General features: G+C 49.6%; 1 protein-coding gene across 6 annotated transcripts in view; it reads left to right on the top strand.

Moving 5' to 3' along the window:
* The first annotated feature begins 8,349 nt into the window (after nt 1-8,349).
* The window catches only part of LOC116942192 (E3 ubiquitin-protein ligase NEDD4-like), a 56,490-nt gene continuing 47,728 nt past the window's right edge, over nt 8,350-17,111 (top strand). For 4 of the 6 annotated variants that reach the window (XM_076066768.1, XM_076066771.1, XM_076066769.1 and 1 more), the window contains exon 1: nt 8,351-10,175. In XM_076066768.1, the coding sequence (XP_075922883.1) occupies nt 8,502-10,175 (1,674 nt within the window). In that variant the 5' untranslated portion in view covers nt 8,351-8,501. Of the gene's footprint in view, nt 10,176-17,111 lie in introns of all 6 variants that reach the window. The other 2 variants (XM_076066770.1, XM_032953828.2) reach the window with 2 other exon arrangements.

The following is a 17,111-nucleotide window of genomic DNA, read 5'->3' as shown; positions in this document are numbered from 1 at the left end:
TAACATTGGAGATTACTTCCAAGAACTGCGCTAATTTATACACAGCAGGTGTGTACGTGTGACTGGGTGGAGCGCTCCTTTCGCTTGAAATGTCTTGAGTTTAATCCTGGTCCCGGCTTGGTTTGGCCATTTTTATTAGTTTGATCAAATGAGCACTGTACCTTGACATTCCTTTCGTGACTCCACTGCTGCATGAGGTCTCCCCCATGGTGTGTGGTTGTTTTAGCCATGCTGGTCGGTGGGGAGCATAAATGTGGGAGCATAGTCCAGTGATAATATAAAGAATCGCTGCCCTCAACGTAGCCATCCTTAACACCTATTTTGTGCAGAGTGGCCACCTGGATCATTTTATAATAAATCGTAAAGCATCATTTTATGGAGGAAAAAAAATGTAACGTGGAATTTCTACCCAAACCCACAACTGGAGATGAGCCCAGCCGAAAGCTGGAATGAGCCACGGAGCCATAGACTTTTCCTTCCCAGGAGCTGTTAGAGCCATTTAAAAAAAAAATAACACGTACATTTCTGATGACCGCAATCAAGATGAGTGACAATTGGCTGTGTCAATTTTCGTAGGGAGAGCGCGGCACTTTTACAGCGCCCAAGACGCCAAGGGCCATCGGGTTTGGAAGCCCTCCATCGGCTTCATAATGGCAGCGAGCCGAGCGAGCCGAGCGAGCCGAGCCCTCGCGCGCGCAGTGTGCCGCGTCGCGGACGGGTGTTGACGCGCCGCGAGTGACCGTGGCAGGTGCCGCCCCCCCCCCTTCTCCGCGCTCCCAACACTCACTCACTCGCCACGCCTCCCCCAGATTGTGGACGGCGGTGGGGGGACGGCACGCTGGCCGCTCCCAGTGCCGTCGAGAATTGGCTCTTTGACGTCAGCCAGCGGCGTCGCGCCGCTCCCGTGTCCGCGGATCAAACGCGCCCGCCGGCTGCCGCGGCGGCCACCGCACTGCTTGTGCCCTCCCTCCCCCCCAACCCTCACCCGCCGCACCGGTGGCTGCTTGGGCTCGGCAGATATCGCCGGCGTTATCCCGGAAAGATTTGCCGGGGCTTATCAACGCTACAAGTTCCGCTCCCGCTAAATTTGCGTTGGAAGGGAACCCGGGGGCCAGGTGGCGAGGGGTTCGTGTCAAGGACACCGCCACCCTCTTGCTGCCTCGTCTTCCCTCATGTGCACGATTGTGAAATCCACTCTTGCACATGACAGCAATTCTTCCGGCCCCTCGGCAAACTAAACGCGCGCAGCTGAATAACACGGTTTTCCCCGTCAATTACGAGTCAACAGTTCTCCCCGCTGAGCCAGTGGTAGAAATTCTTAATTTCCATGGCACGTTTCATTTTTCCTATCAAAGGGTGGCTCTTGACTTCTCAGTGGTCCTCGTCCAGCTTGGGTAGATGATTGGCTGAGTGGACCCTCACCCAGGAATTTAACTTGTAACCTTCCATTGCCACTAGCAGGGCTCTTTAATTTTCATGATTAAACCCGCTGACCTGGCTCTTGCATTGGCTGCAATTTGTTCGGGAGGAACACATTTATTGTGAGCAAACATTGAGATGCAGCTGAACCTCCAATGTTTGTTGCTCTCAGGTACTTGTGGATTACACTAATCTATTATATCAGATTACCATGTCACATTGGTTTAAGAGGCATCTCTTGCTGACGACTTAGCAAAGTTGCAACCGGGTCAGCATATGCATTGTTTAAAGAAACGCAACCATCGTACATTCTGTCGTGTATTATTTTTATTCTGTGTCTTCCGTAAGTTTAATTTTTTGACCTCATATTTGTCTGTATTTAAAAGTATGCCGCGGGTCTCTACGACGGGGCGCTGCTGCGGGTCTCTACGACGGGTCGTCATGACGGGTCTCTACGACGGGTCGTCATGACGGGTCTCTACGACGGGTCTCTATGACAGGGCGCTACGATGGGTCTCTACGATGGGTCTCTATGACGGGTCTCTACGATGGGTCTCTATGACGGGTCTCTACGATGGGTCTCTACGACGGGTCTCTACGACGGGTCTCTACGACGGGTCTCTATGATGGGTCTCTACGATGGGTCTCTACGACGGGTCTCTACGACGGGTCTCTATGACGGGTCTCTATGACGGGTCTCTACGACGGGTCTCTACGACGGGTCTCTACGATGGGTCTCTACGATGGGTCTCTACGACGGGTCTCTACGATGGGTCTCTACGATGGGTCTCTACGACGGGTCTCTACGACGGGTCTCTACGACGGGTCGTCATGACGGGTCTCTACGACGGGTCTCTACGACGGGTCGTCATGACGGGTCTCTATGACGGGTCTCTATGACGGGTCTCTACGACGGGTCTCTACGACGGGTCTCTACGATGGGTCTCTACGACGGGTCGTCATGACGGGTCTCTACGACGGGTCTCTACGATGGGTCTCTACGATGGGTCTCTACGACGGGTCTCTACGACGGGTCTCTACGACGGGTCTCTATGACAGGGCGCTACGATGGGTCTCTACGATGGGTCTCTACGACGGGTCTCTACGACGGGTCTCTACGACGGGTCTCTACGACGGGTCTCTATGATGGGTCTCTACGACGGGTCTCTACGACGAGTCTCTACGACGGGTCTCTACGACGGGTCTCTACGACGGGTCTCTACGACGAGTCTCTACGACGGGTCTCTACGACGGGTCTCTACGACGGGTCTCTACGACGGGGCGCTACGATGGGTCTCTACGATGGGTCTCTACGACGGGGCGCTACGATGGGTCTCTATGATGGGTCTCTATGACGGGTCTCTACGATGGGGCGCTACGACGGGTCTCTACGATGGGTCTCTACGATGGGTCTCTACGATGGGTCTCTACGATGGGTCTCTACGATGGGTCTCTACGATGGGTCTCTACGATGGGTCTCTACGATGGGTCTCTACGATGGGTCTCTACGACGGGTCTCTACGACGGGTCTCTACGATGGGTCTCTATGACGGGTCTCTACGATGGGTCTCTATGACGGGTCTCTATGACGGGTCTCTACGATGGGTCTCTACGACGGGTCTCTATGACGGGTCTCTATGACGGGTCTCTACGATGGGTCTCTACGATGGGTCTCTACGATGGGTCTCTATGATGGGTCTCTATGACGGGTCTCTACGATGGGTCTCTACGATGGGTCTCTATGACGGGTCTCTACGATGGGTCTCTACGATGGGTCTCTATGACGGGTCTCTACGACGGGTCTCTACGATGGGTCTCTACGATGGGTCTCTATGACAGGTCTCTACGATGGGTCTCTACGATGGGTCTCTATGACAGGTCTCTACGATGGGTCTCTACGATGGGTCTCTACGACGGGTCTCTACGACGGGTCTCTACGATGGGTCTCTATGACAGGTCTCTACGATGGGTCTCTACGATGGGTCTCTATGACGGGTCTCTACGACGGGTCTCTACGACGGGTCTCTATGATGGGTCTCTATGATGGGTCTCTATGATGGGTCTCTACGATGGGTCTCTACGATGGGTCTCTATGACGGGTCTCTATGACGGGTCTCTATGACGGGTCTCTACGACGGGGCGCTACGATGGGTCTCTATGACGGGTCTCTATGACGGGTCTCTATGACGGGTCTCTACGACGGGGCGCTACGATGGGTCGTCATGACGGGTCATTAGTGAGGGTTGGGCCACGCGGAGCGGGAGATATGTGTGCAGGTAGAGAAGTGGAGCGACACGGTGGCTTGGGAGATGTGGAGCAGTGGCAAGAGAAGAAGTCCCCTTCGCCCCACCACGTGGCTGCCTTGTTGTTGTTATTTCATGCAGTGAATAATGAGGCCATTGTTGTTTCTCTGTTTTGCAGGTAAACCCACAACAACACAGGCTGCTGTTTGAAGTTTTTGACGAGAACAGGCTGGTGAGACGGGGATACCCTTTTATACAATGACTATTGTCTAAATGCACACTTAAACGACATGATTTTTTTCATACTACTCAGGACTCAATAGTCATGCCTCCTGAGGTCAATAAAAATGAAGCCAAATTGCAACTTCATTTTCACAAAAGAATTCTTTTGTTTCGGGGTTGTTCCGACCACATCATGAAATGGGCGACAGTACCCTCGTGTAATCTCAGGCTGTCAATAGGAGTACATTACCGCTCCAGACAAGGATGAACATCCATCCAGCTGTAACCCTGCTTCCTGGATATCGCAGGTCATTGCAGTACATCGCCATCTGTACCGTCATCAAAAAGGCATGTGTGTTCACTAAAGATAGACTCACCAAGATATTATTTTTCACTGCTCAGTACAGTACTGTTTAAATCTTCACGATTTGGAGATGATCCGTTTCCCGTAGCATTGTAAGAATGTTCTAGTTTTTGTGTTTTGCTGCACTGCCAGTCAAGATAAAAAATAACTTGTCTTCTTCAGCTGTGCTCCACTCAACATGAGCCCGCCGTGTAATGTTACAACCTGGAACGGTTATAACGCAGATAGTGTCAAGTCGCACAATGAACAAATGTTTTGATCTCACGAACAACCGAAATGGTGAGGTGGCCTCCCTGCCGTGCTATCAATTGTTCCAGAAAACGTTTTTCATAGCGCTAATTTAATGGGTAATACCCCGGATTTGGAATGTTCATTCATTTTTTATTTAAAGCTTTCGTGACTGCAGGGATTCATATTCTTGGTTCTATGTGACTTTCCTGAAAGAACCAATAATATTTTTGATTTGTACTAAGTGCCTCGGTGAATGTGTATGCTCTGATTTCAACGTAACTATTTCTGTAGCAGTTACAAGCGAATGCCTTAATTTAGCTATTTCAATGCTAAATTCTATGCTAATTCCTTTTAACAATGGGTGCCTCTGCGGATGTGTATGCTTTAACTTTTAACATAGCTATTTCTGTGACCAGTCACAAGCTAATCATTCAGCCTTTTCAATGCTAAATTTTATGCTAATTCCTTAGTCAAGGCTCTTTGTTCCTCTCACACAGCTTAAAAGCCGTGATCTGAACGTGGCTCTCTCACTCCAGCGCTGTCCTACCAGACAGTCTCGCTCCCTTCACCTGATGAAGGCCGCTTGTGTTGTGGCCGAAACGTCGTGAGAATATTATTGTGTTATTTTATTTTATCAATTTATTATTTTATTCTCATTCTACGTGACTTTACCGAAAGAACCAAAGAAGATGAACCAATAATATGTTCATTAATGTTAATGTTTATTTGCTCATTCATAAATATTTTGTTTGCCAAAAGAAATTAGAGCAATAATAACCACAATTTATTGATCCTTTGTGAAAATTATTGTGGCCCTTATATTTCACGATATATCGTAGTATCTCAATTGCGCGGCAATAATAATTATGAACTTGCCTCCATTTAATAACATTGTGAAGGGATATAAAGACACCATTGCAGGGGGCCATAGATGTTGTGAGATTATACCCGTTACATATCTATATAATTTGTTTGGTCATCTCTGAATGAGACTGATGATTTTCAATGGACGATGACGTCCGTGATGAGTTTATCTTTACGTGTTTGCAGGCCCAGCACAGACGAGCCTGACTCGTCAGATGCGACTGGTTTTTTTTGTGTAATTTGGCAATTTTGGCACATTTTCAGGTGAACAAAGTATGTGACCTTTCACTAATTTAGTTTCATCTTGTGTTAAAATATCCCGTGTGTCCCCTGCATTGTAAACAGCGGTGAACGGCAAGCAAGGATAATATGATTATGCGTCTATATATATACACAAAATAAGAGGGGTTTTTAAAAATCAAAAGTCCAAGTGAATTCTTCTCAAACAGGAATTGGGTGGTGCTCATCCCTGGCAGTGGTTTTAAGTTACCGGTGCAGATTCCACATTGCTAAGGCAGGGAACCACTGTCTTTGGGAAGATATGATACTCATTTCTGATCTTCTGATCTTGAAGGCATGGTGTGAGCTAGGTTGACCCTTGAATAATAAGTAAATAAATAATTGTAGAATCTACTCGTGACCTAACGGTCAATTGAATACTCTACCGCATTGCCATCAAGGCAAATACAACTTTAAAATGTTGCATTAATTAATTGGCTGGCACAGATTTGTCTTTTATTACTACCCCCCAACCCAAAGAGAGTGCCTTGTGCTGTTGCAGAGTGACAAGTCAAAGTGTCTCCCTGCTAGAACAAACAACGGGGCGTTGCTCACTTCAGTTGGGGACCTTGCATGTACATACATTGAACTGCTTTCGCACCATACGTAGCCAACCGTGCTAATAGTGCGGCAAATTCCACATTTCAACGACGGGTGCCTCTCTCTCACTCCATAGCACAACCGGTGACCCAGAGAGAGGATGGCCCGAGTCACCTTGCATGTGGTAATTTGAACGTGTGACCCGCTGCTATTGCTAGTCAAAGCTGTCCTACTGCGGTGCCACCCGCCACGTATTTTTGTAATTGACAGCAACAAAATACCTTCTTTTTTGACCTTCTAGAAAGTTATTTTTAATGCTCATTGAGCCAAGGCGAGGCACGTCAACGCAGTGCGAAACTCTGCAACAGGCCGTGCAGTGAACTGCGGCCTGGCTCCATATCGCTGTGCTGCACTTGTATCGGTGCTGCACTCTCGTACTGGCCGCTTTCCTCTGGTTTTGTGATTGCGACTGCCCTTGCGGATCGTGCCACTTGCCGAGATTGCTATGTTTAACGCGACCTAGGGCAGCTGCTTGCTATATCATGTAAAGGAACGCAGCATGTGCTGATCAATAGGTTTTAGTTTAAACGAGGGGACAGCCCTTGCCAGTGACTCATCAAACCAGCAATGCTGGAGCGGTCAGATGTTGCCGTAGCACGAGTGAAACTGGAGCCCTGCGTGCGTTATTTATGTCCCATTTTAGCATGGCGTGCTCTGTCCGCTCCGGCCAAACCTAGAAGCCAATGAAATGAAAAAGAGGCAACATTAACTCGCTTAATTTAGCCCAGTCGTTCTCAAATCATGTTACTTTGGAATGTAATGATGAAGGCGTCTTCTTTCAGTATGTTGGGGCTCCTCGCGATTTGGTGTTGGCCGACCGACTGCTCCTCCCACCCCTCGTCGACCGGCAATGAATGCTGCGCCCATTTCTCTGCTCAGAAGTCCACCACATGCTCGCACCTTTCACTTTTGCGATTTTTTTTTTTTGGAACGTCACAATGCGAATGAGCCGCAGGGTTAGTGTCGGTTATTTTTGCCAGAAGCCCTGTAAAGTCTAATTTATTGTGCCACGTGTTGGCGTTGTGACAGTGTGCGTGCGTGTGTTGTGCTAACTCTGTGCTTGCTCGTAAGGCAGTCTGCACCAGCTTCCAATTGTGTGCAAAGCCTTGGGTTGAGACACATTTCTTGTGTGGGGAAAAACACTCTTGGAAGCATTTTGACATACGTTCAACCTTTGCGTGCAGAAGCATTTGCAGGGGAAAAAATACAACACCTGTTCTGCATTTGGTTTCACTTAAAATGATAGACTGGCCTCCGTTAAGGATGCTTTGTCTGCATCGAAAGCCGTTTTGGGAGTGTGCTTCGTTTTTAAAGTTCTGAAATGGAATAAACTATAGGCTTAAGTACTGGACATTTTACGTAACATAGGTGACATTTTCACGTTAAAGCTGCGGTGACCAGCGAATGCACTTTTTAAAAAAAAAATTCTCACATAAAGCGCCAGCTGTAGTAGCTGCGGCAGAGCTTCGTGAGTTTTGTAACCCAATACCTAGCAGCCCCCTGCGTCGACCCCCTCCCTCGCTGCCTTGAAATTAAACATGAGAGCGTTGGATTATGGGCCAAATTTTCCAACGAACTACGCCGAACTTTCCCGAAGCTTGCGCGCAACATTCCCCGAGCAGTCTTCTCCGAAACAAAGCCAGACTTGTTATTTCAACTTTGCGAAATCTCGAATGCACCTGATGTGCATTCTTCTTGTGCCAGATGCACGTTGGATTGATTAGCGCACGCGGCGGTGGCTTCCAGACATAAAAATAGAACGGGCGCCCGGCGTATCATGGAAGCTGTTTGCGCAGAGCGCCGGGGCCGCTGTCACGTGACCGGCTTTCGCTCGCTCTGATTCACTGTTGCTGTTGGCCCCCGTCTAATTGCCCTTGCCCAATCGGGTAGGAAGGAATGCTGGACACATTGCCCCCCCCCCCCCCCCTTTGCTATTTCTGCTATCTGAGATCGCAGACACTTAGGAGCTGCCTGGTCGCTCGGCTGCGCTAGAGCTGCCTGCGAGCCCAATGCGCGGTACGGCGCCCGCGCTTCTTCTTGGGAACACGAGCGGTTTGCCTCGAGCGAGCCCCACTCCCTCCCCCCCCCCCCCCGCCCTGCGTACACGCGCGTGCGGAAACGGTAGCCGTCTGGAAAACGCCACATTTCGGCGGACTCGAGTTGCGCAGGGGCGGCCCTTTGCGGATTTTGCGCGTGCGTACCGATGTGCGCGCGCACGAGTCGCTCGCCAACTTGAAGCCCGTGGAAGTGCGCGAAGAGACCCCGGATAGCACGGCGGAATGGCCGACCGACTTCGTCTGCGCTTCGCGTCTGGACGCAGCCAAACGGACCCCACCCCCATGGCGCAGTCCAACCTCGCAGGTTGCGGTGAGATTTTCACGGGGTTGTTCACGATTCCCAGGCACTGCGGGAGCGTGCTGATGACGGCCGATCCGCCCGAGTATTCGCGGGAGGCCGACCTCTCCCCTTGCTCGACGTCGGAGCCGCCCCACCTAAAGCGAAGCTCGTCCATGTTCATTCCTCAGCTGTCCACGACCTGCAGCGAGCCGCGACGCAAGAAGAGCACCTCCATGCAGATTTCCCTGCAGTGCCGGTCGATCGACGAAGACGGCGCCGCCTCTCCAGACGACGTCCACGGGAACGCTCCGCTCGTGGCGGACGCTCGAGAGGAAGCACCCCCGGATGGAGCGCGCCGCCGCGTCCGGTCCTGCGACACCAAGCTCGGCCGGGCGTCCGTGAACGGTGAACACGTCGCCGCCAAGCCGCACTGCGTCCCCGCGGACGGCTTCTTGTGCGGCACCAAACAGAAGCGAATTCCCCCGAGCGCCATTCTCAGCGCGAATGGGTGCAAACCGCGCGTCGAGAGGGCGGCCAGCACCTCTCCCTCGCAAGACCAACAACCAAACGGGGCTTACATTCCCCAGGACTCTGGCTCCCTTCGCAGATGCTCGTCCTTGCTCATCTTTCCCCGGAGCCCGAGCGTTACGCCGCCTCCCAGCCCCACGATGTCGGAGTCGCCGTCGCTGTCCCCGTCGCAGCAGCGGCAGCAACCGCAGCAGCGGCAGCAGCAGCAGCAGCAGCAGATCCAGCGGCACCAGGGCTCGGAGAGCCTGCCGTTGTTGCCGCGCAGGGTCTTTCACCTGCCGCCGTTTCAGCTGCCTCCGACGCTGAGCCACATCGTGGAGCACCGGCAGGCCGAAATGTCTGCAAACGATGGGGCAGCTTCCGCCGATGCGCTCGCCGAAGCGAGGAGCGGTTACGTGCGGTCGAAGCGCAGCCCCGTTGGGGGCGACGTGCACCGCATCCGGGTGCTGCCCATCCGCTGCCGGCCTAAGCCGGGGGACGCTGCGTCGACGACCTCCTCCTCCTCGTCGGCCACGTTACCCGTGCAGGGCCAGGCGAGGACCAAACCCGCACAGCAGCTGTGCCACGCCAAGGAGAGGACCGGTAGCCCCGGCAAGCAGTCGAGCTTTGTCGTGCAGCTTCAAAAACCGTCGGCGCCTGAGCGTGCCCCGCCGGAAAAGGAACTCGAGCGGACTCGGGGAGGGAGCTGCGGGGATCGGTACGAGACTCTGGACGCCAGGCACGCGACGTACCCGCGCATTCGCTTTCAGAGGAGCACGTCCGCCTGCCTTCCCTGCCGGGCTCCGCCCGCGGGCAGAAGGTTCGTGATCGAGGGCGACGAGTGGAGCGGCGAGGGCACGAGCGCAGTGTGGGACGTGAGGAGGAGGGCCCGCGGGGAGCACGAGCACCCCAACCTCCACAGGAGTTGCTCCCTGGAGGGCCACCCCGGCGGCCCCGCCGTGTTTCGGATTGAGCAGGACATGCGTGCCGGCTCGCCGCACCTGCGCATCCGACTGACGCGCAACGGGGAGGAGAGGGGTGCGTGCGAGCAGACGTGCCGAGACCCGTTTGATGAGATGATACTTTTGTCAACCCGAAATCGTGGCAAGGTGCGTGCTCTGTAAATTCGGACTCCTCTTGACACGGTGATTTTGATTCAAATGTCCATTGTCCCCCTTGTCTGATGGAGGGCAGGGTGGTGCACATCACCGACATTACATCCGGTGATTTAAATTCCACATTCTTTTGAAGGAGGGCACTTTCTCCCCGCAGAACAACCACTACACTGGCAACATTTATATTTTATATTGACCAATATCTTCTTATATCGGCTCAGTGTCCACTGATAGCCTTCGGTCTGTGATTGGAAATTCCACAGAATATAAATTCCATATTGTAATGAAAGGGGCTTTCCTTTATGTAGGAAAACCACTGTTGACATCACAAAGTGGTATTGTAATTTTGGTGACGCCTGTGGTAGCCTTGGACTTGTACGTCTAAATGACACACAGCCAGATCTAATCAGGTCAGATAATATTAATCCTGATACTGTATTGTATGAAGCTTGTGGTTTACATCGTGGACGCATGTTTTTTAATTAGCAGCGTAGCATTCGTCATTCTGGTATACAGAAGCACCTGGAATTTGCTCGTTATGAATCTCTAGCAGGGTTGTGCTAAATGCCTCTGTCAATCCAGGGTCTCCTTACTCAAACAGTGGCATGGAGCTCATCTCTGGTGGGGCCCTGGGCCCCTGGTGGACATTCCAAATTGACTATGGTGGGGTCCATTCGCTCCGTACAATAACTGCTGACAACATTCCACACGGCGAGTGGTAATATTTTATTGATCCCAAAGGGATTTTTCTTCGACCCATTGATCCCCGGGATTATGAACTGAACTTTCTTTATTGAGAGTCAATATTATAACCACAGTCCCAACAAAGGTTACGCAATGTATGTACATATAATATCTGCGTGTATTAGTAGGCTTTTCGAGAAAACCACCACTGAGACAGCTCAGCTGTGTGGTTGAGTCGCGAGAGCGTCAGAGTAGGAGTCGCATTTATCAAACAAACAAACTTGAACCTTGTGTCAACAATTTAGCGAAAGTGTCCATGCAGGTCTCCGGTGAAGTCCCAAGCCCGTCAGCCTTCGGGGTAAAAATGACAATTTGATTGATGCGGCTGCTGCGGCTGTTGCTGCTGTGTGATTGATGGGGACATAAAAGATTTCGCGCGTCAACCGGCGGCCTGGCCACTGCCACTGACAGCAGCGCCTTGGAATTCCAGAGCGTGAGCGAGAGCACGTGTGGCTCGTAAAGCGAAGAACACACTGTAGCCCGGGAGGTCCTTTTATTGGGATTTTAGGCTCAGTAATGGGAACAAACACATTATTTGTCGAGTCAATTCTGGGTTTTGAAAGTACTTTTACTCTTTTCATACAATTTTTATTTTTGGCGTAAATGCGTGTGTGTTTTTTTTTTAAGTTGGAGCCAAAGTTAACAATTTGCGTTTCCCCCACCTTAACGAAACAGAAGTGCACGGTTCACGCGAGGCGGAGACGGCCCCTACGTTCTCGGTTGGTTCCACCTGCGGGCTTGCTAATCACGGCCAGTACGAAACTCACGACGCCAATTGGTTCTTGCCAACTTTTTCCGCCTTTTTAATGTCCAGATTATTTTTCTTTTACACTTTTGAAAACCCAGGTGGGTTTTTTTTTTAGACAATATAGAAGCATCATTGTTCAAATTCAAAATCACATCAATTGGCCCTTTTTGCCAGTATCAAGATGTGGAGTGCTACAAAAAAATGGCTTTACCTTTTCTAGAAATAAATACAGGAGGTGTGAAGATGTTTGGCAGCCTTTGGTCTGCAACACTATTTGTGCTTGCATTTCTTTATCACAAGTATCTGTGGTGAATGCAGACTGAATGCCTTGTAATAATAGGTGTTGTCTGTTTGGTGTTTGAACAGCTTAACACCTCCTGTGCTTATGTCATTCAATATTCAAAATCCTGATTGTGACATAAAAACCTAAACGTCCTACATGTCCAACACATTTGTCTTTTGGAGGCATGTTTGCTTAAAAAGTAAAAAAGCGCTGGGTTGGTGTTGCATAATGCAGGTGAGTTTTGGAGCTTAAGGTACTTTATCCTGCAAGGGAAAGAACCCAGATTCCGCTGACATCCTAACCCCAGGGTGGAGATGGAGCAATTCGTATGAATGCATGGGAGCCGTGAGCAGGTGTTTTGTCTTCATTGATCTTGATAGTAGCACCAACAAAAACAACAACATATACAAAAACCCTCCTTCCTCCGTGAGGTGTCCTCCTCTTCACTCTGCTCTGAGCATATTGAAGAGTCTCCTCCAAAGTGATTGGAAGGAAGCAGGCCATTCGAGTGAAACGGTGAGAATTCTTGCAGTGTGCCTCATTATTATTCCGCTTGGTTACCCAGAAAAGGCTCACCGAGTCTCAACTTTTTCTATCAGCAGGGTCTGGGGACGTTTTTGCAGCCGGAGGCCATGATGATTGCTGTGCGTTTCCCATAAAGTAATTTGCGAGTAAATTAGCAAATTTGGACCATGATACCGACACAAACACCAACTCTTCTTCGACTGACTTTGTGGGATCTTTAACGTCCACCTTAAAGCAGATGGGGCCGTATTATCACTTTTAATGCACTTGCAGCATTAACCAGGGCGGCCTGCTGTTGTTGAACTGCGAACCTCTGTAACAAGCGGTGACCGTGCTGCCGCTGGGCCAGGACGGCGGGAGGGGGTCGCATTTCAGGCAATGCCAGGGCTCGAGAGATGTGGTGAGGCCTAGCCGGTGATTCTCAAACAATGAGAACTTTAAGTCGAATGAAGAGAAAACCATACATTTCATATTTTACTTTTAACATGTGTCTTTGTAATACGTGAGACCTGGGTTCAAAACTCACTTGTATGCAGAATGATTGTAACACATTTTAACATTTCTACATTTTAAATTGTGACGTAAAGAGCATTGGAAAAATACATATTGGAATATCAGTTGATATGTGATAGTGGAGGGATTTATGTTGTTGACTGGTTAATGATTGGAATGGAGTCTGGCTTTGGGTGAGAGGGGTTTAGAGTGCCTTTGGAGGTTGTTGTTGTTGGTCCACAAATGAAGCCGCACTGACAGGAGGCTTTTCTCCAGTGCAGGCGCAGATATGACGGGGAATATTTTAGTGCTCTTTATTTTTAATCGCAATAGTTGTCGCCCTTAGCAGCTTTTAAATGTTTGCAATAACATCGCTAACCTGCGGGTCACATTTACCTCATGACTGGGCCAGATGTATAATAAGGAAGTTGGCCACAACACGCACACACACACACACGTGCACCATAGCTACCCACGGCAGTGAGTAGGAGAGAAAAAGAATGCCTTTTGCCCCTCTTGAGTCTTGGAAGGTAGGATGGCGGCGGCATCTGGCGACAGCGTCGTCGTGTGGATTGCCATGGCAACGCACGTGCACGCGCGCGCTTGCCGCGTGGTAGAGGGGCCGCTGGCGGGCACGGCGTCGCGGCGAGAGCGGCGAGAGCGCCACCGCCCCTCGTGTCTCCCCGGCTATTTCTGGGGGAGGGGGGGGAGCGGCAGCCCCATCGAAGACCCGAGACAGAGGGCGGCGCGTCGTTTGTATCGGAGTGCTCCTCCTCCTCTCTGGAGCCTGTGAAGCTGCCTTGGTGTCGGGCCAGGAGGGCCGCGCTGGCGGAGCTTGGCAGAGCGTTTTCTTTTCCGAAATGGATGCCGGTGAAGTCTTAAGGGGATGGGGGGGGGGGCCTCGGCTCTGGGGAGGGGGGGGCCCTCGGCTCTGTCTGCATTTGACCTTGGCCCAATCTGTCCGAGTTGTTCTGCCCAGTCGGTACCCTTTTAGCAATAAAAAAAGGTGGTCGCTTGGATAATTAATTTCGTTGTTTTAGTGTTTCAGGAGGATTTATCTCAAGGTAGCCTCTACGCGTCTTACTGATGTTTAAAAATGGCACTGACCAGTGTGTGCAAGAAGTGTGATGATATATCTTATTCATATTTTATTTAAATTTTAACCTTCTAGTATATTGGATCTAACCAAGCGGGATAATGTTTTAAAAATGACTTTTCTGAAACGGCACCTGAGTAATAACATGAGACAGCCAAGATTTATGAGAAAATCCAGAAGATGTGTTTTATTGGAAAATGCAGTAATATATGAGCAGGTATTACAATGCATTTCCCCATTCTAAATATAAAAAAATTATCCCAGTGCATCTTAACACTGATGTATTTCAACGATGGATGTGATTGAGTTTTGGCGATGCAAGGATTCCGTTTAAGTTTTATTTTTGCAGGAAGGTTTGATACATACGGTGAGGGAAAAAAGTATTTGATCCCCTGCTGATTTTGTACGTTTGCCCACTGACAAAGAAATGATCAGTCTATAATTTTAATGGTAGGTTTATTTGAACAGTGAGAGACAATAACAACAACAAAATCCAGAAAAATGCATGTCAAAAATTTTAAAAATTGATTTGCATTTTAATGAAGGAAATAAGTATTTGACCCCCTCTCAATCAGATTTCTGGCTCCCAGGTGTCTTATACAGGTAACGAGCTGAGATTAGGAGCCCACTCTTAAAGGGAGTGCTCCTAATCTCAGCTTGTTACCTGTATAAAAGACACATGTCCACAGAAGCAATCAATCTGATTCCAAACTCTCCACCATGGCCAAGACCAAAGAGCTCTCCAAGGATGTCAGGGACAAGATTGTAGACCTACACAAGGCTGGAATGGGCTACAAGGCCATTGCCAAGCAGCTTGGTGAGAAGGTGACAACAGTTGGTGCGATTATTCGCAAATGGAAGAAACACAAAAGAACTGTCAATCTCCCTCGGCCTGGGGCTCCATGCAAGATCTCACCTCGTGGAGTTGCAATAATCATGAGAATGGTGAGGAATCAGCCCAGAACTACACGGGAGGATCTTGTCAATGATCTCAAGGCAGCTGGGACCATAGTTACCATGAAAACAATTCGTAACACACTACGCCGTGAAGCACTGAAATCCTGTAGCGCCTGCAAGGTCCCCCTGCTCAAGAAAGCATATATACATGCCCGTTTGAAGTTTGCCAATGAACATCTGAATGATTCAGAGGACAACTGGGTGAAAGTGTTGTGGTCAGATGAGACCAAAATGGAGCTCTTTGGCATCAACTCAACTCGCCATATTTGGAGGATGAGGCATGCTGCATATGACCCCAAGAACACCATCCCCACCGTCAAACAGGGAAGTGGCAACATTATGCTTTGGGGGTGTTTTTCTGCTAAGGGGACAGGACAACTTCACCGCATCAAAGGGACGATGGACGGGGCCATGTACCGTCAAATCTTGGGTGAGAACCTCCTTCTCTCAGCCAGGGCATTGAAAATGGGTCGTGGATGGGTATTCCAGCATGACAATGACCCAAAACACACGGCCAGGGCAACAAAGGAGTGGCTCAAGAAGAAGCACATTAAGGTCCTGGAGTGGCCTAGCCAGTCTCCAGACCTTAATCCCATAGAAAATGTGTGGAGGGAGCTGAAGGTTCGAGTTGCCAAACGTCAGCCTCGAAACCTTAATGACTTGGAGAAGATCTGCAAAGAGGAGTGGGATAAAATCCCTCCTGAGATGTATGCAAACCTGGTGGCCAACTACAAGAAACGTCTGACCTCTATGATTGCCAACAAGGGTTTTGCCACCAAGTACTAAGTCATGTTTTGCAGAGGGGTCAAATACTTATTTCTCTCATTAAAATGCAAATCAATTCATAACATTTTTGACATGCGTTTTTCTGGATTTTGTTGTTGTTGTTATTCTGTCTCTCACTGTTCAAATAAACCTACCATTAAAATTATAGACTGATCAATTCTTTGTCAGTGGGCAAACGTACAAAATCAGCAGGGGATCAAATACTTTTTTCCCCTCACTGTATAGGGTTCATATCCAATTAAAAGCGTGTGATGGTATGGGATAGTGTGCAATGACGCTCCTTTAGCGTAGAGATCGGCGAGACGATTGTGACCTGCCTGTGTATAGTGTGGGTTTTCTTTTGGCACTCCATTTTCCTCCCACACAAACACTCCTAGGTGGCCAAATATCCCAAGCTGGACCTTAAAGAAATGTGAGGTTATTATAGAATTTGTGCATTACATCTTTGCTAGTGCCACGATACCTTGATATTGCATTCTCTGCTGGATTCCGCAATCACCGCACAGTTTGCTTTGCAAATTCTGCACTGCATTCATGTGCTTTCAGAAGCGCTTCTGCGGCCGTCTGGAACGCTCTACCTCCCGATATTAAGACGCCACTGGAGCTATGCACTTTTAAATCATCATCTAGATTTAAAACTAATTTCTTTAGAACTGCTTTTTGTGTTTGGTTTGTTGTCCTTCCCTGGCACCTCCGATTTATCACACTTGGCTACGTATGGTGCGAAAGAAGTTCAACATGCATACATACTCGACTTCCAAGGTCCATTCGTACAGTATCCCACTATCTGGCTTTATGCTTTGGTCTCTGACCTCTGGGTTCCACTTTTTTGCCCATCTCTATAAGCTGTCCTCCATCCCGCACACATGCCCTACCCATTGGAACCCACACTTGCTCTCCCCATTCAAACCCGTGCTTGCTGATAACAACCGCAGTGCTTTCCGATCCGGCCAGCGGGCTCGGGTAGAGTGAGTGGATCACAAACGGAAGGTTGCGAGTTCAAATCCTGCCCGTGGCTTGACTCGTGAGGAAATGAACAAAAATAACTGCTTTTTGTGTTTAGTGTGTCCTTCCCCAGCACCTCCGATTAGCACGTTTAGCTACGTACGGTGCGAAATAAGTTCAATATACATACATAAACACATTCGCTGCCACCATAATTCCCACCACTGGCTCAGGGCTTTAAATGAGAGAGAAGTGCCACCTCGGTGCTCGTTTTAGGAAGAACAAAAGTAAATTGCAGACTTTTTTTTTGCTTTCCCATCGCAATTGGGTTCCAATTTTCCGAGATGCTTTGCG

This window comes from Petromyzon marinus, chromosome 13 (genome assembly GCF_048934315.1).
Source record: "Petromyzon marinus isolate PM22_M1 ecotype Great Lakes invasive population chromosome 13, UKy_Petmar_22M1.pri1.0, whole genome shotgun sequence".
NCBI classification, from domain to species: domain Eukaryota; kingdom Metazoa; phylum Chordata; class Hyperoartia; order Petromyzontiformes; family Petromyzontidae; genus Petromyzon; species Petromyzon marinus.
This window is presented reverse-complemented; position numbering and strand designations above follow the sequence as displayed.